Below are 23,054 nucleotides of genomic sequence, written 5' to 3' on the forward strand. Positions count from 1 at the left end.
TCTAGAGATTATCTTTTACTATTTAATAATTAAATAAGAAAGATTATTACAGATACTAAACTTAGAGAAAGGATCTTCTTTATACAAATAAATATAACTCATATAAAAGAGTTTCAGAACATGGCTAGATAGATCCAGCTCTAACTTTAAGAAGTTTCTATTTTCTGGCTTATTATAAGTTATTATTTATCTAGTTTATTATTAGCTTTCTTACATATCCATTGTATATCACTTACAGTTTCTAATAACCAACAGTATATTAATATCACTCCTCCATAGCAGACACCTTTTTTTAAAAGATATTATAATTTCCTTTACTTTTTTATTATTCTAATACTCTAAAGTAAAATCTCTAACTTCCCTAATTTTACAGAGTTTATTAACTTTTTGCTATCTCTGTTTCTTCTTAAATAGTATATCATATAATATCTCAGTGTTATAGAGTATGGCTAGTTAAATAATATAATAATAAAGACTCTAGAAACAAAGTTTATTAATGGTTAAAAAAGTAATATATCTCTCAATTTCTCTTTTTAAAGTATAAAATTTTTCTGTCTAAATTACTCATCCTACTTATCCTGCTTATCTACAATATTAACCCACACTTACCTGCACTCACCCTGCTTATCCGTGACATAACAAAGTATCACCCAACTCACCTTCACTCACCATTTCAACTAGTGGTATTCTTGGGTAAAACAGCAGCTAGATCAGGGCTCATTGACAGTTCAACCACATTTAACCTGTGGCTTAAGTACGGCTGAGCGGACGGGAACCCCTTGCAATGCAATACAAGGGAACAACAAAATGAAACTAATCAAGATAGATATCAATGCGATAACACTCCGCCAAGAACTAACTCTGTATGGCTCCGTCAAGACTTGAGAGTTAGTTCTGACAAAATATTGCTCGTCATAGACCAAGTGATGCAAGCAGTAGGTGGAAACCACTGCACATTTTCATGTATACTGTCACAGTTTCGACGGGTGACTTAGCAAGCCACTGATCTTGAACTCCAAACCTATCCATAGGCCGAGTGAGCTCCCCAGGGCTACATGAACTAACTGGTTGATATCACTTACACATCATCCCCAATCCATGCAATATGTCCATGCATAGATGACTCCCATGTGGGGATCGGGGATAGATAAGGTTCAGCCTAACCATAACCGGCTCGTAATAGCCGCGCTGGTATCTGGACTAACCAAATTGTTATATATACTCCGGGTTGTCTCTGCCTTGTACCCTTCAACCCAACTCTACTTTTGTTGAAAGCTCCGCAAATTTTCAAGTACAGAAGATGACCTCATCGCCAGAATGGGACAAGATGCTCCGCGGAAAGTGGTATCACGCGGGTGACGCCATCCTCCAAGAAAACCGGACGCGCTGCAGAAAAGCCTGTGAGGCTTTCAATGCAGCTAGAGATGCCTCTCGCCGGGAGAAGGTGAAGCTTTGGAGAGAGTAAGCGCCTATTTCTTATTACTTTATATTCAACTCAACTATGGAAATAGTTGACAGATAATCTTTAGAATAATCGGCGACACTCGCCCCCTCCCTACCGAGCATCCAGACGCAAAAGAAGATGAGGCTTTATTTGAAGAGACCGATCCATTCGTAGATGGACCCATATCCATCGATCACGGACTCAATTTCAAGGTCGGGAAAAACTCCTTCATCAACTTCAATGCCCTAGTTCTCGATACATGTCTCATCACCGTCGGGGAGAATGTTCTCTTTGGGCCAAATGTGGGCTTGTATGGAGCGCTACATCCCATGGACCCTGCCGAGCGCCGCGGCCTCAAGGGACCGGAGGCAGGAAAGGAGATCCATATTGAAGATGACGTGTGGATTGGAGCAGGCGCTACTATTCTCGCTGGGGTTCGTGTTGGTCGGGGAAGTACCGTGGGGGCGTGCTCTGTGGTAACTAAGGTGGGTGAGCAAGGAATAGGTGTATGGATCGCTTTTACTCATCGGTCTTTTGATAGGATGTACCCCCGTTTCATTTTGTGGCGGGGAATCCTGCTAGGATTATCCGACGAATTGAGTCGACAATGGATCCGCAGGGGAAAGGGATAGTGGGAGCGGATGGGGAGAAATGATGGGTTCGATATGGGACTCTGGTATGAGAGAATAGATCTTTAGCCCCACTCTCTGTTCTAGGCCTATGTTAGGCACCTATACGTCGACGACGTGGGTAAGAATAAGGCATAGAGAAGGGCAGATCGGCCTGGTAATATATGATTTCATGACGCTCAGGATACGTCGGACATAGCAACTTACTTCATCAGGTATGGTTACTTACTATTAGGAACGTTTCCTAAGTCACCACAGAATTTGTGATTGGAATATTGTGAATTTTTGGTTAAGTGAATATTTTAGACAGATCTTAGGTCGGCCATTAAACGCTGATAAACCCCAACACGTTGCAGAATGACACATAGCATTGAGACCCATCATAACCATTATAGTGTAAGTATTTTTTGTTCAATATGCAAGTGTCGGTCCGACTATGGCGCCAATCAAGAGCACGGTGGGGAAGAAGCAAGCAGAAGAGCAGATGCGCTTATCCGATCTTACAAGTACTCTGTGGAGCCCAGATCCAACGGATCCTCTCTTCTCTTCTCTTCTCTTCTCCCCTCTCCTCCCTACCTCTATTTTTTTTCGCTTATTTATTTTCCACTAAATCTCCGTCTATATTCTATCTGGATAATATTTTTTCTACCTTTTCTCCATCTCTATTCACCCAGCTATCTTCACATCCTCTGACAATATGTGGTGGAAAAACGCAACCGTGTACCAGATCTACCCCGCCAGCTTTCAAGACAGCAACGGGGATGGCATCGGGGATATCCCCGGCATCCACAGCCAGCTCGATTACATTCAGTCCTTAGGCGTCGATGCCATCTGGTTGTGTCCAATGTACGACTCCCCCCAGCACGACATGGGCTACGATATTTCCAACTACGAAGCCGTTTACCCACCATACGGGACGGTTGAAGACGTCGAAAAGCTGATTGAAGCGTGCCATGCGCGCGGACTGCGCATCCTGCTCGATCTGGTGGTGAACCACACCTCGGATGAGCACGCGTGGTTTCAAGAGTCGCGATCCTCGATTTCCTCAGCCAAGCGCGACTGGTATATCTGGCGTCCTCCTCGGTATGATCCAGACGGCAAGAGGCACCCGCCAAACAACTGGCGCAGCTGTTTCGGCGGTAGTGCGTGGGCGTGGGACGACACTACGGGAGAGTACTATCTGCACCTTTTTGCACCGCAGCAGCCCGATCTGAATTGGGAGAACGAGGAAACCCGAAAGGCCATTTATGCATCAGCGATGGAGTTCTGGTTGTGCAAGGGAATTGACGGCTTCCGTATCGATGTTGTGAACGCGTACAGCAAAGATACGTCCTTTCCGGATGCCCCGGTCACAGATCCCCGGTTGGAATGGCAGTATGCGTCGCATCTATTCTGCAACGGGCCCCGGATTCATGAGTATCTGCGCGAGATGAGTACTATCCTCAAGAAATACAATGCGATGACGGTGGGAGAGCTGCCTCTTACTCCGGAAATAGAACAGGTACTTTCGTATGTCTCGGCAAAGGAAGAAAAGCTCAGCATGGTCTTCCAATTTGATATCGTCGACCTTGGCACCGGAGAGGCCTTGAGATATCATACTGTTCCGCGGAATTGGACGCTTCCTGAGCTGAAGGAGAGAGTGTGTGCTACACAGCGACTCATGGATGGCACAACGGACGGCTGGAGCACGGCGTTTTTGGAAAACCATGACCAGGCCCGATGTGTGTCGCGGTGGGGATGCGAGAATACTCCTGAACTGTGGTCTCAGAGTGCAAAGATGCTGGCTATCCTCGTGGCCAGTCTGTCCGGGACGCTCTTTGTCTATCAAGGCCAGGAGATTGGGATGGTTAACGTGCCCGCGTCCTGGGGGATGGTGGAATATAAGGATTTGGAGAGCCAGAATTACTACGAGCATGTCCGGAGGACTTCGCACGATGATCCGGTCGCATTGGCTGCCGCAAAAACGGCTCTGCAGCATCTGGCTCGCGACCACGCCCGCATCCCCATGCAGTGGGATAGTACTCCGCACGCCGGGTTTACGACTCCCGATGCCACGCCGTGGATGCGGGCGCATGACAATTACGCGAACTTGAATGTCAAGCGACAAGCTCTCGATGGACAATCGGTTCTTTCGTTTTGGAAGAGGGTGCTCGCTATCCGAAAGGAGTATCCCGATGTATTTGCGCAAGGCGTGTTTGCTCATACGGATCCCGAGGACGAAAAGCTATTTATCTTCGAGAAGAAGGGGGATGGGCGGAAACTGGTGGTAGTTCTGAATTTTACGCCGACTGAGCAAGAGAACAATCTGGAAGCGAAACTTGGAAGACAGTTCGAGTTGCTGCTGAGCAATGCGGGGGAGAATACGCATCGGTTGCAGCCATACGAGGGGCGAATGTACCTCGTATGACCCGATAACCATCAATACCACATCTTATCTCTGGTGTATCGTAACTGTAATGCGGGTAACTTAACCAGCCCCACATTGCGGTGTCTTTTGCGATGCTGATGACGTGGAGCAAGTTGCCTCTTCGAACTTCCCCTCCCCCTCTCCACATGGAGCGAGATATGTGCCCCCCAAGGAGATCTCGAACGGGATGTCTAACGTGCCGGCACCGCAAAAAGAAATGCGACGAGGGCCGTCCATCCTGTGCCGGCTGTCAACGTAACAGCCTGGAATGCCAGTGGGAACCGAGCGAGTTGATTCGGATTCCTAAACGCCGCCGAGGACGGGCGGTGCGCCTTGCGGAGAAAAAGCTCCCTCACCAGGCCCAAGGAATGGTGAGCGTGTTCCCCGTCCTAACCCCGGATATTGTCTGGCGCCTGCTCGGACACTTCCTCAACGCTAGCCCCAGATGGTTATCCACGAGGACGGGATCGCGAAGGACCGACTACTTGAAGTGGCTCTCTCCGGCTCTCTCTGGCAGCCATCTGGTCCGCAAGTGCATCCTCGCAATCGCTTCCGCGGACCTGCTCAAATACAACCGGGGCGATTCACAAATCCGGCATGCGACCATCGAATACTACGGAGAGGCGGTGTCTAGCCTTAGAATGGCGATTGAGGATGAAATGTCCGTCGCTTCGTCACCGGATGGGCCTCAGTCGGGTACGGACCGATCCATCCGCTGTTTTTTACACTCTCGCACTAATGCATCTTTATACTTTCTAGACTACACCCCACTCGCAGTACTTTTACTCTGCTTGCATGAGGTATGCGAGCTCAAACTTCGCCCGCTTATTCATCAGGCCTCAGAGCTGACCATGTAGACGCAAAACTTCACCAACCGCGAGCGGATACTTCCCCATCTCAAAGCCGCGGCTTTTCTGCTGCAGAATCGCATTTCCTCCGGCAGCATGGACCCCGCTTTGAGGGCATACTTGTTTGAGATGTTTTGTTACTTTTTTGCCCTGGCGGCCTTCTCTCTTGGCACCCAGCTATCCGGTTCCCCGGCCGATCGCATCTTCAGCTCCCCGTCGGTCATCGCGTACCTCCAACACGGGCATATCATGGGAACTTCTCAAGATCTATTCATCGCCATATACCGCATCGCCCTGCTGGGTCCTAATCTGATGTCTAGAAAATCTGACGAGGCATCTGTAGCGAGAAGAGAACTGTTTCTCCTGGATCAAGACCTTGCGATCTGTGAAATGAAGTTTAATCTCCAACAGGATATGGGACTGGAACATCACCATGATGCCATCATATCACAATTGTACTGCTTAGCCTGTCGCATCCATATTGGGAGGCTTCTTGCTCCATCCGGACTCCGTGGAGATGGCACGGTTCAGTCTCTGGTGGATGGCTTCATCAAGACACTGCAACATCTCCCTCCAGACTCGCCCTCGCACAACATTCTGAGCTGGCCACTGGTTATCACAGGCTTATCTGCAAGTGTATCTGCACACCAACGTATCATCGCTGCGAAACTAGACAACATCCACGAAAATTGGCAATCGGCCATTTTCTCGAAAAGCGCAGAATTCCTGCGAGAAAAGTGGCGCAAAGACAGAATGTGGAACCGAGGACTTCCCATTATCGATGGGTACGAGCAATTATCCAATCCAGACGGGCTGGAATGGCATCAATGTCCGGTCATTTTGGCTTGATAGGTGGTGCATCCGGGTTGGATACTTTGATCAATTCCAGCGGGAACGGTGAGCCTGATTTATATCGGATGGAGGCTGAAAATCCATGCGTTCTTGGCAAATAGCCCCATCGCCCACACTAACCAATAACCGGTTACTTGAATTCCCAGCGCGGCTATTATTGCCTCAAATAGGCTTGGCGCATCGGAATGGACAGCCCTACTGATAAAGCCAGGAATCTCCAAACAACGGGTTTCAGTCGGAGAAATGAGAATGCCGATCGTCGGATGCTACAAATAAGACACGCCGCTTCCCAGATCCCAAGGTAGAGCGATACTTCCTGCAACACCTCACAAAGCTCCCACCAGCCCTCGCACACCACCACCATGATCGAAAATATCGACGAAAAAGAGAATCTCGCTCGGATGGAGCGTGGCTCACTCTACTACGCCTTTACCCCATCGGTAATCGCTGCGCGCAAACGTTGCGGGCGTCTTGTCGGCCAGCTCAACCGCGCAGGAGAGCTGTCCCGGCGCGAGCTGGCAGAATACTGGAAAAAGTAGGTCACCAAACCGTTTCAACCTCCCTTGTTAATGCACCTTAGCATCACAAACGACCCCCTACCACTCCCAGATACATGTGCGACCGATGAAGAAGAAGACGCAGCACTTCACGCGTATCCGTGGATCGAACGTCCCATTAACATCGATTACGGAACGAACATCAAAGTCGGGAGCAACGTCTTTATCAATTTCAACTGTACATTTGTGGACACCTGCACTGTATCAATTGGCGCACGCACTCTAGTCGGACCCAATGTATCCTTCTTCAGTGGAACTCATCCGGTCGACCCGGATCTACGCAACGGGACCTGCGGGCCAGAGTTCGGCCGTCCTATCACCGTGGGTGAAGACTGTTGGATTGCGGGAAATGCCATCATTCTGCCCGGTGTGACAATCGGTAATGGATGTACCATTGGCGCCGGTAGCGTGGTCACAAAGGTAATGGGAACCGCCCTAGTACTCACCTATAGCAGAGCTAACATTGCGTCTGGTTCATTTAGGATGTCCCAGCCTATCATGTCGTGGCAGGAAACCCGGCCCGGATCCTGCGCAAGATTGAACGAAGTGGTACATCGACATCTGAATGTCCGCAGAACAACAGTATTCCGGAAGAAGCCAAGAACGAAATCTTAGACTAATCATACGCTCGATTGAATCAACAATAAATCAATACATTGATTGTTGTTGAGCCGTCACATCTCGTTCCAGAAAATACCAATAGCCAGGGGAACTCAATCTAAAGACTAAACCATACAATGAACTTAGATATACAAAACAAAACAGCAAAAAAATCATCGACATCAATTGCTATTTCTACAGATTAAATAGAAGAAAAGAGGAGGAAAAAAGTAAAAAAAAAGAAAAGAGAAAAATATTAAAATAGAGCAGAATACTCCTTTTTAAGATTAATCTATATAGAAGCGCCTCTATTCTCGCTCACTGACCCCCTAATCACATGGATAATTATCGCCTTTCTTCCCACGTCGAAGATAAGTCCCCCAATTCACAATCGCCTCTTCAGCCCCGCAAACAGGAATCGTAGTAATGCCCGGTGCTTGGTTACCCGATTCCAAGATATTATCAATCATAGTCGAAGGGTCCGTGGCCAAGCCACCCCCGTTGGTATTGGAGTTGCTGGTATAAGTATTGATAGCCCTGCAGAACAGATGATTCGTTGGCAAGCAGTCTTTATCAAGAGGAGAGGAGAGGAGAACTTACCCGACCACAATGTCTTCAAAGGTAATATTTGACCAAGCCTTGCCGTCAAGGGCAGTCATTCCGGGCAAGATTCCAAAGACTCCCGGGGCACATGTCGGACCACCCATGTCCTCCACGCCATTATTCGAGGAAGCATCGACGTCTCTTTTCTTCGAGCAATACCCATCATTGGTATCTGCGGCAAGTAGGTAGTATTTGATATTCTCGTGGCAGATCATCGTCTTGCTGGCGGTTGAGCTGGTTATATGTTCCTCAAGGATATCGGGACCGACTGACTTGGAGTCGCATGCCACGGAGCCGTTCACCACTACTGGCCACACTGGCTTGGTGGATAACTGCCATGCCTGGGGAATGAGAACGGAATACATAGCCTTTAGGACATACTGGGTGAGGGTTGCGCTGTCCGGGGCGATATAGTCCGGTTCCAGAAGTAGTCCTCCCTGGATGATCGAGTACAAGTTGTTGAGGCTGGAGTCACTGCCATTGAAGATGTCGGAGTTCTAATGCGATGTTTAGTGCGATGAGAAAGAGATACTGGGGGGAAATTGTAAGAGCTCACCAAGTTGTCAGTCACACTGACGTAATAAATCGCCATGTTTTCCAGATTGACCCCAAGTTCATTGTTCTCCACAATTCCTGACTTCACGGCAGTGATGTCCTGAACAATACTTACACCATCACTTAATGCGCTCTTGAGACTATCCTAGATTTTCTTAGTGTCAGCGCTGTCTTTGGCCACCTTATCGGCATCTTTCATTAGTGTCCCCCACAAGGGCCCCGAGGCCAACGTATAAACCAGACCCAGAGCATTGAATATCATGTCCGATGTGCTTGAGCCCGAGTCAGGGAACTTCGAAAATGTTGTTGAAATATCACCAATCATATCAGTGGCGTCTGATTGCGCTTTGGTAAAAGCATCATAGAATCATAGAGGGCTGTAATTGTCTGATGGTCATTGTCCAGCGGATCAGCGATACTGTTTCAAAAGGAGGTTCAGGTACGCGTTACTCACGTCCTCAAGTGCTACGAAAGTCTTCATAATCAAGTATCCGGCGGCAGAGTCACCGGAGTCGCATGGCACAGTAATGCCCGCGCAGTCTTGGAAAATTCACTTGTCAGTATTTGTACTCATTTGCGGGCATACAACAAGCAAACGACGCAACTTACCGTTTGAATCAGAAAGACTGAAACAGTCCATATCGCTCCAACTGGGGCCATAGAAAAAGACACTTATTGCCCATGTAAACTGCGCGAAATAGGATTTCTTCCAGTTTGCTATTGCGGCAGTCCAGGCATCATCCGCTTGGGCGTCAGCCCATTGCGTTGTGCTATCTGGCTTAATGTTTAAGCAAGAGAGCGAGTTCCAGCCCGAGCCATCACCCGTAGATGCCGTTGTGGTGGTGGCCTTGACACAGGCCTCTGTTGGACAGTAAGTCCGGGTACAGCTAAAGTCACAGAGCGAGTCGTAGTCTCGGGCCACAAGGCCCCTCGCAGCCTTACCATTGATAGTGGCATTGGCATCAGGGGGCGTGACCAAAACACCGGTCTCAGTGCATGTGCAAGACAGGATAGGGCAGAAGCCATAGCCACAGGCATAGCTGCAGAGTCCGCCAAGGTTGCCGTCCCCAGTGCCTGCGACACAGGCTGGCGGGGAGAAGTCGGAAACCGTTGGCACTGTCAAAGGAACTTCTTTAGAGCCACAGGATGTGTCGGGGCAGTAATCATGGTTGCATGCATAGCTGCAAAGTCCGTCATAGCTGGCATCCTCGCCCGAGATGGGGTACCCGTTGACATTCAGAGTCACATCCGGCTTGACCAGGGCCCCCATTGCCAGGCATGTACAGGCGCTGATGGGACAGTAGCCATACTGACAGGTAAACTCACAGAGTCCGGCAAAGTTCCCTAGACTGGTACTTTTAACGCATACTCGGTCTGACAAGTCCAGCGCAGGGGTGGCTGAGATCGTTGCGTCCGACATGGCATAACCCACCCAGGCGTTCCAGATTTCCCAGGTATTGGGACAGTCGGCGAGAACCTCCTCACCAGTCATCTCGGCGATGACGGAGCCATCTCGCGTGACAGTCACCACCACAGTCCCAGTAAAGCCGGTGAAGGAAATGCTGCCGTGGTATATGCCGATGCCGCCTTCTGGAGTATAAGTCCACGACGCTGCTTGTTCATTCCCACCGATACTGACTGTTACATCGGCGGCAGACCCAAGAAGAGCAGAGAAGAAGATCTTATCCTGGACCACGTCATACGGCTGAAACTCAAGCTGTAACTCGGAAGTGGTGTTTCCAGGGGTATACCCAGTGTCGCATGCAGTACTGGACGTAAGGCGATACCAAGCAACCACTCCCTCCTGGGTGATCTCCGCATTTCCGGACTTGTAGGTATCGATGACGAATGGAAGAAACTGGCGCCAGCCATCGTGAGGCATGTTTTCCGCGTAGTTGAATTCGGCTTCTCCAATTGAAAATGGGGCACATGCATTGTCGTGGAGGGGCCCAATGTAGTGAGACTCACCCCAATCATTCCAGGTGATGATTTCCACGAACTCGGGTTGGACATAGAGCACCTCTTGCCAGCGATTATACCATATATCGTCACCACGCCACAACCAATTCTTATCATATCCGGGGAGATTGGTGTAGAACCATGGAGAGACAGGCATCATATATGGGAGTGAAATGCCTGAGCCATTGAGATACTGGAGGTATGAGGCATCGGTGAAGGTGTTGGAATCCCGATCACCCCAAGGCCATGCTGCCCAAGAGAAAAGTCCATCGATGAGGCCCGCTCCAAGCTCAACGGCAGCCTTGGCCCCCAAAGAAGACCAGTCTGGCATGAAAAAGAGGCCACCTGTTTCTTGCTTGATGAAGAACCAGTCCGCGGCACTATCGGGCCCTTCAAATGTCGACACAAATGGGAGGTCATTGTGATGGTAGTAAGCACCGTTACTGCCATATTGCTTCAATAATAGAACCACATCATCCTTTGCCCAAGCCCCATTCCCTGCATAATCAAAGGAAAAGAACAACTTGAAATCTAGGTCGCCTGCGGCAGAGAAGGCATTTGAAATCTGCGGCGAGTTGACTGGATCGTTGTAGGCAATATTGAGTGCGAAGGCATCGATGTGAGCATCTTGAGCTAGCTTGATGTCACTTTCCCAATCGCTAATCGAGAAATTGCCCGCATTTGACACCTTCTTTGGTCAGCGCAGGAAGTTCCGAGGAGTTGCAGAGGAAAGAAAGGGAAGTCCATACCATAAAATGGGCAAAGACAGCTTGGGCCCGTACATGGCAAGAGCCAAGGAACAGGAGAAAGAAGGAAAGGAGAAGAGAATGTTTTATTGCGGAATGAGTGACAAATACAAATAGCAGAAGAGAGATGAAAAGAGAGGAATTTCCCCGTGGTGAGGAAGACTGAAAGAGTGCATGTAGCAGAGAAGGGAAAACAACGGTAGGTAGATGGCCATATTTATACCACAAGATTTAGGTATTGCTCTATCATGATGCCCCTTCGAAACGGCTGTTCCGGCGAATTCGATAATTTCATTTGGTCAAGTGCTGTAGGACGCTATACTGGCACTATACTCTCCGGCGTAGATACTGAAATTGACTGTTGCATCGCCAGCCCAGAGCTGCAAAAGCTCATCCGATACTCACCGGCCCAAACACCATCAATCTACTAAATCGACCGTTAGGGCGTGCTTTTTCCCTAGCCTGCATCTTGGTGTCAGGAGATTTTTGAGGTGCCATTGGCGGATCTTCTTTGGCGAAGCATGTATTGGTACCGTATCACCCGTGTATTGTAAATATATCGTCGAAACATCTTGAATCGGTATAGGTATCGGACCCTACGAAAATTGATATCGATACTAGCCACAATCCTGGTTGTGTCCAGAATGGATGCTATCAAGAGGTATTCGATGTTTTATTGGTCAAATCTATCTGGCGCGGCATATATTCGTAGCGTACCAGCAAGATACTGGAGAGGTATTGGCCAATCAGCTGAACTCTCCGCCAGTAGTATGCTAGCCAAAATCCTGGTCGTATTTAAGGTCGTTAGGAGGACATCTTTGAGATTCGATTGCCTGGATCTCATCTGGCGCAGCATGTAATAGTACCGTATTATCCACTCATTATATGTCGTCCCAGTATCCTGACACTGTATAGGTAGTGGATCTTGGGAAATTAATTTTGAGGCGCGCAGTGCTGAAAAACGCCATGTTCTGTCCTGGGTACTAGAGGAAGTTTAGCGGGAAGGCTTCTGATTGGTTTACAGGCTCATACTTTCGGCTTCCTATTGGTTGCTGCAATGATCCGTAACGTGACTTGCTTTATATTGCCAGTGCTCACCGCTTCACCTCCCCAAGTCGAGGCGCTTCGGATTCCCTTGGGCTCACAGGCCAGGACCTAGTATCTGTACTAGGCGCATCTAGATCCGCCTAACTAGTTGCATACCACTTTGACCGGTGGGCACCCGGTCTACCACATGTCTTATTAGACAATCACGCTTAATCTAATATTCCACCGGCTTCATACGGAGATAATAATACTGAGAGGTATGTGACAAGCCCAGCGGGGATAAAAGTAGCTGAACAATTAGGTGAGGTCATGCGCTTATCGATTGCAAGTCAATGAATAAGAATATGATAGAGCAATTTTCCAGCTCTTGGAAGAGATAGCCCCTTTTCCAGGACTTTTTTGTTTGTAGACTTGGGACGTACTGCTGAATCATAAATCTAGAATTATATTTATATTTGGAAAGATACAAGCCAGCCTTTTATCATCCTCTTCGTTCTCAAGCCTTTCACATCTATCTTGGACAGATTCAGAGAACTCAGATCATTCACTTTGAAAAAGTATCGCAAAACAAGATGAAGACGTTTTCCACCCTATTCGTTACTCTCAGCCTTCTAGCATCCCCTATCTCTGCTAAAGGCACCAACTGCTGGTCAGGCTATGCATCAGACACCATCGGTGTATTCAGTGGTGCGCCGATCACATTTTCTATGAAGCTGAATGGCCCTGTTGCTTGTGGGCAGAAATGTGACAGTGTGGACAAGTGTGCAGCCTGGCTCTACACCGAATCATCAGGCAAATGCGAACTGTACCGGCGGAACGCTTTGCATATCTCCTCGAACTTGGGATTTGCATATGGTACATGCGATGGATCGAGTGCGCTACTCAACAATACTACCTCGTCGTCAGCAGCGCGAGTTAGTAGTATCTCCGTTCAAGCCAGCGTTACGACTGTAAGCAATGCTGCGTGAAGCTACGATTGATTGAAAGAAAGATATCTGATTTTATTATAGGCTATCCTTCATACTCACCATTCCGGCACACCCATCCACCACCATAGGAGGCACGGATATTAACTGATTGATTGGGAGAAGGACTGTTTGGTCAGGTCCAGAATCATCATTCTTTCTTTGAACAACTGGATGGCTTCAATTCCTGTTTTTTTTTTTTAATTTTGGTAGTGAGTAGCAGAAGGGAGTGAGTAGCAGAAGGGATATAGAAGGGTCTCAAATCACCGAGAATGAGCAATAGATATCTCAGCTTTCTCTCCATATATTTTATCGCATCTTTTTGTTGGTGTTTTTTTCTCAACTAACATCCCATATCGGCCGAGACAAGGAAAACGTATAGTACAAGCAAGTATTTCAGCCGGGTATGGGGAACGTCCCTTTTCCTCTTCGCAACTCTATCCTCCATCATCTTTTGTCTCGTAATCTACAGCGCTTCAACCCTCTCTCGTGTCGTTTAAAAGCCTCAATTCCGATATTTTACTGAACGAGACAACTTATGGTAAGTGAGGCCTAGTTCCCAATAGCCTTGACTTGGTCATATCACAACTAAAGTGGAATTACCAATAGCTTGCTCTTGTGGATCATTTTGTCTATGGCCGGTGTAGGACTCCGGCGGAGCATCTGGAGAAACTGTGGGTATCCTGGCAGGACTATCCAGGGATTGCTTGTGAAGACGCTAGGAAGTGCTTGTCTTCTCCCGGCGGTTAGTCCCGGAGAGTCAGCCTAGATCAGGGCAAGTTCAGGGCCAATTGCCATATTGGACCCACCTTGAGGCATATCGGGAGATCAACACCCAGTGTCCCGGCCCAATCAAAACAGTAAACACACTGACCACTCCATGGCTGCAGGCAAACTAGGTTAAATTGAGCCTAAAACAACGTAGACCAAATTGCTCTGAGACATTATAGTCTCCCGGAACCACACGAGCCTCTTCCCCGACAAGGCGCAGAGATAGGAGGGGTAATATGTTCAAAGACGCTAGTGGAATGGTGGCCGGTTGGCTCCTTTACGGATATATATGGTTAGTCCAAGACCCTCATTCCGAACGGCCTCTCTTAAACACCCTTCCCCACCCGTACTTCGCTCAGGGGGAATTGAGAGAGCGAAAACCAGTTACCAACCATGATCAGCACACTTTTTTTGCTCTTCGGTTTGATAGCCCTGTGTGTCGTCGTTCGCGCCACACCCGACAAATCCTATAAACCGTCACTAGATTTTCGCCCACTCAATATCACAGGGTTTTGGTACCCACTATATGCCTGGGTTGGATCGTGAGTTTCCTTTCGGATGAGGATACTACCTTCACATATCAGCGTAGGTTATTGAAGCGACTCAGTTACTACAATGCGACGTTGGAATTCGAGCTCACCCCAACGGCTTTCAGCTCCACCAATAGCTCTTTCTGGTCGGGGCTACAGAATCGAACCCTAAGAACCACCAAGCCCTCCTATCTCGGCATCACCGAGACGAGCATCTGGAACTCAAGGCCCCGGAACCCAGTCAACCTGTATCTGACTTCCTGGCCGACCGACTATGATTTCTGGGATCAATCACTGGACTCGGACATATCTACAATCTCGGAATATGACATCGTCTCTTCAAAGTATCTGCCACCCCAACTCCTCGGCTATGCGTACCAGTGGGCGTATTACTACAGATCAAACTAACGGAATCATTCTTCTTCTTCTTCTTCTAGTCCCGTATACTCAGACGTTTGGTTCGTAACCGAATACAACAACTTCGATCTCGATTTAACCACCATCGATACTTCCCCCAGCACTTATCGCCTCTCTGGCGCGTACACCTACAACTTCCGTTATAGCACTCTTCTCCTCAATCTCACCTCCTGCAACGCCCCCGAATATAGTGACACGTGGCGCATGTTTCTGATCAACCAAGACCTGATAATCCCGGGTTTGAACTGGACCTACCCCACAATTGATGTGCGATTCGACAACACCACGGCCAACCTGACCATCAATGGGCAATTCGGGGCGTATGCATACGATACTCAGGGTAATGAAACAGGAACGTGGATGGCAGGGGCAGTCAAGATGGTGTTTCGCGGTGTGGTGGACAATGCGAAGTCGGATGTCTTGGTCCAGAGAGAGGATCAACCTACGTGGTTGAGGACATTAGGATTTGGGAACAATTCCTTAAACTTGAATTATCGAAGCGGTGCAAAGATCATGGCGAAGCCAGGGAATGGATGGATGGTTGTTGCGATGGCTCTGTTTGGGATGCTGTTTGTACATTCATGGTTTTTTTTTGGCAATTTCAAGGAGTAAGGGATCAAGACCCCAGAAAAGCAACATATGACTTCTTAGACCCTGAAATATCCCATCACAATATCTAAAAAGTAAACAAGCAATTATTTCCCCAAGTCACACAGAGCGCCATAAAATCGGGTATCTCTTTCCCCGCACCTCTGACTGGCGGCACAAGATACACATCACCAGTAGCACTAATATACGCCAATGCAACCATTCCCGCATTAATCCCATTATCAAGAGTAATGAAATCAAACAAGAGGCCCATATCAATGTGATTGTCATTCTCAACACCACCGTCACCACTTCCCAAAGACAAGCTCCTATTCCTTTTATTAATCTCCATAACAGCCTCAACCTCCTTTTGATCCCGCCACTTGAGTGTCTGAGGAATGCCTCTTTCATTGAAATCTCTATTACGGATTCGAATTCTTTTCGCCGGCGGCTGCTGGGTCAGCATTCGGCGCCAACTGGCTTCTAGTTGGAGGCAGGCTGATTTCTTGTATTTGGGGCGTGGGGGGTTGTTAAAGATGGTTTTGAAGATATCGCCGAGGAAGGGTTAAGAGTCACGTGGTCATTGCGAATCGGGATATGTCGAGGGGGGCGGAAAAAGAGGGATCGTCGGAGGATAGGAGAATGTTGGATAACGGTGGCCCAGAAATGGTTGACGCGTTGGGAGTGGAGGAGAGTGTGGGGGTCGAGATAGGCTAGGATTTCGATGAGGAGCTCGGGGATGTGGAGAGGGGTTGTTGTGGAGGTTGTCATTTTTGTTGTGGTAGGGCTTGTTGTTTGGTTGTTTGGTAGGATGTGTTTGGGGGGTTGTGAGGAGGGGAGGGTGAAGATGAAGTATGTCGGAATTTGCTGTGGGTACGTCACTATGAAAGGCCATTTCAGTCATCAAATATTAACCATTTCGTCAGAAGCTGAAGACTAGTGTACACTTGTCTGTGTTGCTTCGAAGACATTTTTGTATATTAGAAATATATTGTTTGAACGGATCCCGGTGAAGAACCTGGAGGCTGGTAGGGAGTAGTCATTGGTCCAGGCTTCCCACCGAGTTGTTGTTGTGTTTGCGATTTTCAAGTTTTCTGGATAGCCTCGATGGCATCATCCTGTTACGTTTTCCCTGACTAATATGCTCGATAGAAAATGTATGTGCCAGCTGTTTTTCGCGGACTTATAGTTAGTAGTGGTATACCCTACCGGTGGCGTTACTTGATCTTATATAAGACAATGTGCTTCTGGAGGCGTTATATCTATGACAAGAACGATATGAAAATCTCTAATCATTGGCAGATCCGGCACAGGATTTGATATATCTGCTTAAATCATTTTCCATGTCTTATTATTGTACTAGTCCTTCAAGAATTAAAGACATTTGTGAGATAGAATGTCAAAAAAAACCGTTTCAAAATAGCGTTTATTCATATATACAAACAAGATCTGGTAGGGCTTGAGAGGGGTAACACTGCATGCATCAGATCATCAGCCTCAAGAGCCCCAGTTGATTAGTACCTTGGGACATCAGATAGATGTTGTGGGAAAGGTCATCACTCCCACCAGGCTCAGTACAGTTCGGCGTGGTGTTCTGGCCAACAGGTCCCAGTAGCCAATGCATCCAAAACGTAGTACAGTACATAGGATTACTCTCTCATAGTCTTCTGCTCTTATGTCATATTCTGTATTACCAAGCACTGCCCCCTCATTTATCCACTTGTTCTAATCATTTATCCTCCGAGTGTAGGCAGCCTGAGGTTGCGTGTAACGTTTCGCACAACCAATGTACAACGTCCAATCCAATGATCGCAACGTATTCATGCGCCTGGATAGCCCTTGCAGTAAGTTCATATAAACCCAATATCTGGTTCTGTCTATTTTCCGTCATGTTCATAATGATGCAAGTCAGCAAAATGTCCAGTACTTTTGGCGCTGCCAGTTGGCGGCTGCTAACTGCCACGTATTGTTGTTTCCTGCGCTCTCAGCCATAAATATATACTTTTGGGATCTCTCAGTCACTCCGGTGACTGGGATATAACTCTTTTTAGATTAGTCAAGAGTTTCCCAAATACATTGATGTTTCATTTGCTGGGAGTGTTCCACCGAATACGAGGCAGATGGTTGGGATGTTTGTGTTAGGGTAACCACGGCATGGTGCCGCATCCTCTGTAAGAGGGGTAGAGCCGCATGGCCGTTCTTATAGGCATTGTCTCGATGTCTCTTATGTTGTTCGCTCTCCCGTATGTAAAGCGTACTTGGATAGAAACCTACGGTATATATTATCATTTACCACTGCAGCGACGCTCTTACTTCTACCATCTTCCTTGCTGCATCACCATGAACGCTGCTACCAATCTTCCCCCCGACATCAACCGGGCTGATACCCTCAGGGCCACAGCCATCACGCTCCTAGCTATAGCAATTATAATGGTCACTCTACGGACCTCCGTCCGCATCTTCATAACCAAGAGCCTGGGCTGGGATGACTACCTCATGTTAATGGGACTGGTACTTGTCCAAATCCTTCCTCAACACCCACAAAGCTGATCAATCAAACCCTCTGGATCCTGAACATCGCCAAAGAAGGCACGTCCATTGCAGCGACCTACTACGGTGTCGGACGACACATATATTACCTCTCCGCCGCGGATGCAGTGATGGTGCTAAAGCTCAACACGATAGGGCAGCCACTCAACCTCATCAGCTTCTTCTTTGTGAAGGCATCCATCCTGGCATTGATACTGCGGCTGAAACCCAAGCCCATGTTCAAGTGGATACTCTACATCATGCTTGCGCTTATGGTGGTCATCATCGTGACAGGTGTGTTTATCTCATTTGCGCAATGTCAACCCTTCGCCAAGAACTGGGATACCACTATTCCCGGCACTTGCTGGTCACACCAGGCCTTCATCAATGCACTATACGCCCTGCAAGCCATCACGATCTTTTCGGATTTATGCTACATGATCATTCCGATCTTCATCTTGTGGGATCTCCAGATGCCGCGGGAGAAAAAGCTGAGTGTGTTGGGTATGATTGGTGTGGGTTGTGTGTATGTTTTCAAATCCAGACTTCATCAAGCCTGATGCTAACGGGGTGGTAGCTCTATGGTTTGCTCCATCGCCGCCATTCCTTTTGCCCAAGACCTGAGCGCTAGTATCGACGTTTCCTGGACGATTGTTAACTTGGCCTCAGTAAAGATGTAATGTTTCCATCCCTTGTTGCAGCTGAATACTGATTTTCTAGTGGCGAGATTAATATAGCCATCATCGTGGGCTGTATTCCCCCAATCCATCCGCTTTTCAATAAGCTTCGTGACTGCTTCGCCGCGCCCAAACTCGGGATGGGCGAAACGTACGAGGCCCGTCTGGCGCGGCTGAAGCTGCAACCGAGCGAGTACGCCATCCTACAGAAGGAAAGGAATGGCTGCAGTCAGGGCAGCGCCAACAGGAGGGGGCCCTCAGTCAGCCAGATGGACGGTAGTACAGACGATGATGCGATGGTCTTGCAGGAGCACGGGGTTCCAGCCAGGCGGCCTGAAGAGACGGTCTAGATTGAATTCCAACTGGGTTGTGAAATCAGCGTCGCACGAAGTGCGGCTTCTGCCATCTTCGCGGTCAGAATCTGGGAATTTTCTAGCTCAATATATAAAAAAAATTGAGAAATGTACTCCGATGTTTCTAAAAATAAGAATATATCAGACATCAGATTTCAAATTGGACGTCTTGGCGCTGCTGATCCTCGCTGATTGGACTCTGCTGGGGCTTTTCGGGGGATTTAAAAGATAGGCAGGGCATATTTATGTACCAGGGGGATGTAGGTAAGCTAATTGCTTACGCAGGGGAATATGTATCGCAGGATATTAGTACTTGCCATGATGACATTTAAGTCTCCTTTATTCACCACTGGACTTTCCTCTGTTGGGCATCAGCTCTCACCATGGCACTACGAGTCCCCTTCTTGCCACTCATCTTCTTTACAGTTATTTGCATCGCTTTAGTTCCAGACAAACTTCCCCTATCGGCCCAATCCCTCTCCTGCCGTTGCTATCCAGGAGACCAATGCTGGCCCACCCCTGAAGAATGGGAAGCTCTCAATGCAACCCTATTTGGCAACCTCATTCCAATTATTCCCATTGGCAGTGTCTGCCACACAGACAATCCCTTCACCAAGTACAACCCCGAGGCATGCTCGGATCTTATTGCCCATTGGCCTATTCCAGTAACCCACTATAATACTCCCTCATCGCCAATGGCAGCCTGGTTCACCAACTTCTCCTGTTCCCCATTCACCGCACCAAGCGCCCCCTGCACACCCGACCCATTCGTCCGCTATGCCGCAAACATAACTTCAGCTACAGACGTGCAGAATGTCATCTACTTCGCTCACACGCACAATATTCGCCTTGTCATCCGTAACACCGGCCATGACTACTTAGGTAAATCCACCGGGCCCGGTGCTATCGCTTTGTGGACGCATCACCTCAAATCCATCGCCTACGAGGCCAGATACGAATCATCCTGGTATACCGGTCCAGCTTTACGCCTCGGCGCAGGGGTACAAGGTTTTGAGGGTCAAAATGCGGCTCATGCGTTAGGGTATGTTATTGTAACGGGGCAGTGTCCTGACATCGGACTTGCAGGGGGGTACTCACAGGGCGGCGGACACGGAGAACTAGCGTCGCGATTTGGGCTGGCAGCGGACCAGGTCCTCGAATGGGAGGTTGTCACTGCTGCAGGGAAACATCTGACTGTATCACCTGAGCAAAATGCAGATCTGTACTGGGCTCTTAGCGGTGGTGGTGGGGGGACGTTTGCTGTCGTGCTCGGCATGACTGTCAGATTGTATCCTGAAGAGAGGACTGCGTCAGGCGTTGTAGAGTTTACCAGCCCGACGGGACTATCGGACTTCTGGGCTGTTATTCGGACGTTTCTCGTTGATACACTTCCACTACTTGATGCTAGTGGAACAGCTATTTGGCTCATATTTCCTGATCCGACTATTTCAGGGGGGTTGAGGTTCATCGCTGGGCCGATTACGTTACCTGGGGGAGAGAGAGAAGATCTTCAGTCATATCTCTCTTCAACATTGGAATCATTGCAGAACCTTAACATGACCTATTGTACGTTCCCCTATGCAGACAATCGCCTGGAAAGCGCACAGTTAACCTTGTCACAAACTCTAGACTACACAATAAGGGAATTCCCATCATACCACAGCCAAACCGCCTCATCACCCGGCGTAAACATCACCGAATATACCATCGGCGGCCGACTCATCCTCCGCTCAACCGTTGAATCCAACACAGATGCCCTAATTTCCGCCTTACAGAGTATCGCCCAACACAACACCTCCATCTCCGGTTTATCATTGAACGTCTCACGGCCAAACAACAAGCATCCCTCAAATTCTGTCAATCCTATCTGGCGAGAAGCAGCAATGAACATTGTCATTGGAATGTATAGCACCCAACATCCCCACCATATTGCTTTTGCCCCAGGCACTTCAGCTAACAAGCAACAGACCATTCAACTACACAGACCGTCAAACAGACCTCAACAGCCAGCGGCTCATGACCAACGTTCTGGTCCCACAACTAGAAGCGCCTACTCCTCCTGGCGAAGACGGCGGTGCGTATCTCAACGAGGGAGACTTCAACCAGCCGGATTGGCAATCTGTCTTTTACGGGGTGAATTACGATCGTTTGCTGGAAATCAAGGATACCTATGACCCCGACCAAGTATTCTATGGGCGGACTGCAGTTGGGAGCGAGCGGTGGATTGAGTATGAGGATGGACGGCTGTGTCGGCGGTTTGATACTACATCTCTGTGAGGCAGTATTATTTGAGTGGTAAATGGGGTTGCGAAAGGTGCCGGATTTATGGTTACGGTGGGCTGGTTGTGAACATAGTGCTCCGTGACCGGAGGATTCCCCCAAATAGCTATTGCATCTTTTATTCCATAGGTCTCTACTTGAATACTACTCTCGGTACACATCCTGTCAAAGTATTGTCCTTTCGAGGCGGCTGTTGCTAACTTTGTAGTTTACTGCGCAGTGGGAATGTATATTCAGAAGCATGCCAAGCTATCACTATAAAGTGTATTAATCGTTGATTCCTATCACGCTGTCCGTAATAACATACCATCCTGTCATTTACCACCAAGAAATATATTTCTATTCATAATAATCTCAAGTCTGACTTGATTGGGGCTTGCAGGCATGTCTAGGACGGAAAGCCCTGCACGTTATATAAATGCCGTATGATGAAAATTTGTTTTTTTAATATTCATTCTGGTCATTTTCAAAGGAGATATATAAGAAGATAGAATGCAGAACTCTAAAATGACCAAAGACATGTTTGTAAATTCCCCTGAGGAAGGCTTCCTCAGATCCTTTCTGCTTTTACCTCCGTAAAGAATATGTAGATTAATCCATCCCCGTATTACTCCGAGTCTTCCTTCAAATACCGGAGATCGATATCAGACATCTCACGCCAATCTGTACCGGTTTTCATTGTGCTCAGAAGGACTTTGATCATTTCTTCGACCTTTGTTTCCAGGAACGGCGTCTATCGAAGCATGGCGTACTTTAGAGTAGGTGTCATCCCTATTCTTGGCCAACGCGGACAGGAATTAAATTCCAGCCCATTGCCTTATCGTCTCATACCCTAAATAATCTTAATTAACCAATAATAAGACGATATGGCCGAGCGGTCTAAGGCGATAGACTAGAAATCTATTCTCTTCGGAGGCGTCGGTTCAAATCCGACTGTCGTCGTTTTTGCCTTTTTTTTTATCCCTCTTTCGGGATGAAATCTCGTACGGGAGATGAATAAGTTCGATGAAGATAGTTCTTTTTGATTCGTTGTAATTTTCTCGTGGATTTGAATGCCCACCGGGTTGTATACCATCTGGCATTTCTAACGGGGATGCACCCATCAAGATCTTCTGTAAGATGAAACTCGCCAACGAGAACGTAGTCTAACACAACACTCTGGGAAAGACAATCACATCCTAAACTTTAAGACATTCCACAGCGGCCTTCCATACGTGATGACTATTTAGGTCGAAGCTAGGATGTAGAACTGCGTGCCCTGCTCTTCACACTGTAACTTGACCAGATAAAGAGCCGACTCCAGTTATACTGCCGATTTAATCCCGAATAGCAAAAAGGTTTTATCATTCGTTGAAAATTCCCCATTCATCATTGCGCAGGCATGAGAAGGTAATTGCCAAGAACTGCTTCTTGTCACGCACCCCCCTCACATAAGACTGCGGCTACCCATAGAAAACCAATGGTATCGGTAGGGTGTAGCGCAATAAATACAACGGTAATCTGCCAGTTCATTCCCCTGATGCACGTCATGGAAGAACCAAGAACGACCGGCTACCATTGCTGTTCTTCTTGGCTTTCTTTATCTTCTCCGGCTATGAACAAGTGCCATAGCACCAATATGTTGGAGGTTTGTGTTTGGAGAGTAGGAATATTAATCCCTGCTAGGCTTTGTAGAATATCATCGAGTAATTTGCATA

At 47.9% G+C, this 23,054-nt stretch overlaps 10 protein-coding genes and 1 non-coding gene across 11 annotated transcripts; 9 read left to right on the forward strand and 2 right to left on the reverse strand.

Annotated features, from left to right (window-relative positions):
- Positions 1-1,274: 1,274 nt before the first annotated feature.
- Positions 1,275-1,931, forward strand: BO94DRAFT_601700 (sugar O-acetyltransferase; the record flags this gene model as incomplete). The annotated part of the gene is made up of 2 exons (XM_025616392.1): positions 1,275-1,461; positions 1,530-1,931. Coding segments are annotated over exons 1-2 (563 nt in total), but the record flags the coding sequence as incomplete, so codon positions are not given.
- Positions 1,932-2,770: 839 nt separating this feature from the next.
- Positions 2,771-4,480, forward strand: BO94DRAFT_558106 (glycoside hydrolase family 13 protein; the record flags this gene model as incomplete). The annotated part of the gene is made up of 1 exon (XM_025613984.1): positions 2,771-4,480. One exon carries the CDS (start codon positions 2,771-2,773, stop codon positions 4,478-4,480), a length of 1,710 nt encoding a protein of 569 aa, XP_025465752.1.
- A 158-nt stretch (positions 4,481-4,638) lies between these two features.
- BO94DRAFT_469849 (Zn(II)2Cys6 transcription factor) lies at positions 4,639-6,177 on the forward strand (the record flags this gene model as incomplete). Its single annotated transcript, XM_025608304.1, has 3 exons — positions 4,639-5,176; positions 5,240-5,280; positions 5,338-6,177. The coding sequence occupies 3 exons, from the start codon at positions 4,639-4,641 to the stop codon at positions 6,175-6,177; spliced, it is 1,419 nt and encodes a 472-aa protein (XP_025465753.1).
- Positions 6,178-6,256: 79 nt separating this feature from the next.
- BO94DRAFT_601705 (sugar O-acetyltransferase) lies at positions 6,257-7,357 on the forward strand (the record flags this gene model as incomplete). Its single annotated transcript, XM_025616393.1, has 3 exons — positions 6,257-6,715; positions 6,761-7,106; positions 7,220-7,357. Exons 1-3 carry the CDS (start codon positions 6,543-6,545, stop codon positions 7,355-7,357), a joined length of 657 nt encoding a protein of 218 aa, XP_025465754.1. The 5' UTR covers positions 6,257-6,542.
- Positions 7,358-8,546: 1,189 nt separating this feature from the next.
- BO94DRAFT_148178 (uncharacterized protein) lies at positions 8,547-8,856 on the reverse strand. The gene has a single exon (XM_025605779.1). It carries the CDS (start codon positions 8,818-8,820, stop codon positions 8,641-8,643), a length of 180 nt encoding a protein of 59 aa, XP_025465755.1. The 5' UTR covers positions 8,821-8,856; the 3' UTR covers positions 8,547-8,640.
- A 189-nt stretch (positions 8,857-9,045) lies between these two features.
- On the reverse strand, positions 9,046-11,145 carry BO94DRAFT_601713 (glycoside hydrolase family 71 protein; the record flags this gene model as incomplete). The annotated part of the gene is made up of 1 exon (XM_025616394.1): positions 9,046-11,145. A coding segment is annotated over one exon (2,100 nt), but the record flags the coding sequence as incomplete, so codon positions are not given.
- Positions 11,146-12,819: 1,674 nt separating this feature from the next.
- Positions 12,820-13,215, forward strand: BO94DRAFT_547955 (uncharacterized protein; the record flags this gene model as incomplete). Its single annotated transcript, XM_025613363.1, has 1 exon — positions 12,820-13,215. The coding sequence occupies one exon, from the start codon at positions 12,820-12,822 to the stop codon at positions 13,213-13,215; it is 396 nt and encodes a 131-aa protein (XP_025465757.1).
- A 1,161-nt stretch (positions 13,216-14,376) lies between these two features.
- On the forward strand, positions 14,377-15,542 carry BO94DRAFT_576631 (uncharacterized protein; the record flags this gene model as incomplete). Its single annotated transcript, XM_025615147.1, has 3 exons — positions 14,377-14,525; positions 14,573-14,857; positions 14,951-15,542. The coding sequence occupies 3 exons, from the start codon at positions 14,377-14,379 to the stop codon at positions 15,540-15,542; spliced, it is 1,026 nt and encodes a 341-aa protein (XP_025465758.1).
- Positions 15,543-17,858: 2,316 nt separating this feature from the next.
- On the forward strand, positions 17,859-19,074 carry BO94DRAFT_587395 (uncharacterized protein; the record flags this gene model as incomplete). Its single annotated transcript, XM_025615823.1, has 4 exons — positions 17,859-18,029; positions 18,065-18,573; positions 18,625-18,723; positions 18,768-19,074. 4 exons carry the CDS (start codon positions 17,859-17,861, stop codon positions 19,072-19,074), a joined length of 1,086 nt encoding a protein of 361 aa, XP_025465759.1.
- A 386-nt stretch (positions 19,075-19,460) lies between these two features.
- Positions 19,461-21,354, forward strand: BO94DRAFT_469928 (FAD-dependent oxidoreductase; the record flags this gene model as incomplete). Its single annotated transcript, XM_025608309.1, has 3 exons — positions 19,461-20,643; positions 20,707-20,980; positions 21,045-21,354. The coding sequence occupies 3 exons, from the start codon at positions 19,461-19,463 to the stop codon at positions 21,352-21,354; spliced, it is 1,767 nt and encodes a 588-aa protein (XP_025465760.1).
- Positions 21,355-22,217: 863 nt separating this feature from the next.
- BO94DRAFT_t201 lies at positions 22,218-22,299 on the forward strand. Its single transcript has one exon. It is a non-coding gene; the product is annotated as a tRNA-Ser (tRNA).
- Positions 22,300-23,054: the final 755 nt, after the last annotated feature.

The sequence above is a fragment of the Aspergillus sclerotioniger genome, assembly GCF_003184525.1.
Source record: "Aspergillus sclerotioniger CBS 115572 chromosome Unknown BO94scaffold_20, whole genome shotgun sequence".
Classification (NCBI taxonomy): Eukaryota; Fungi; Ascomycota; class Eurotiomycetes; order Eurotiales; family Aspergillaceae; genus Aspergillus; species Aspergillus sclerotioniger.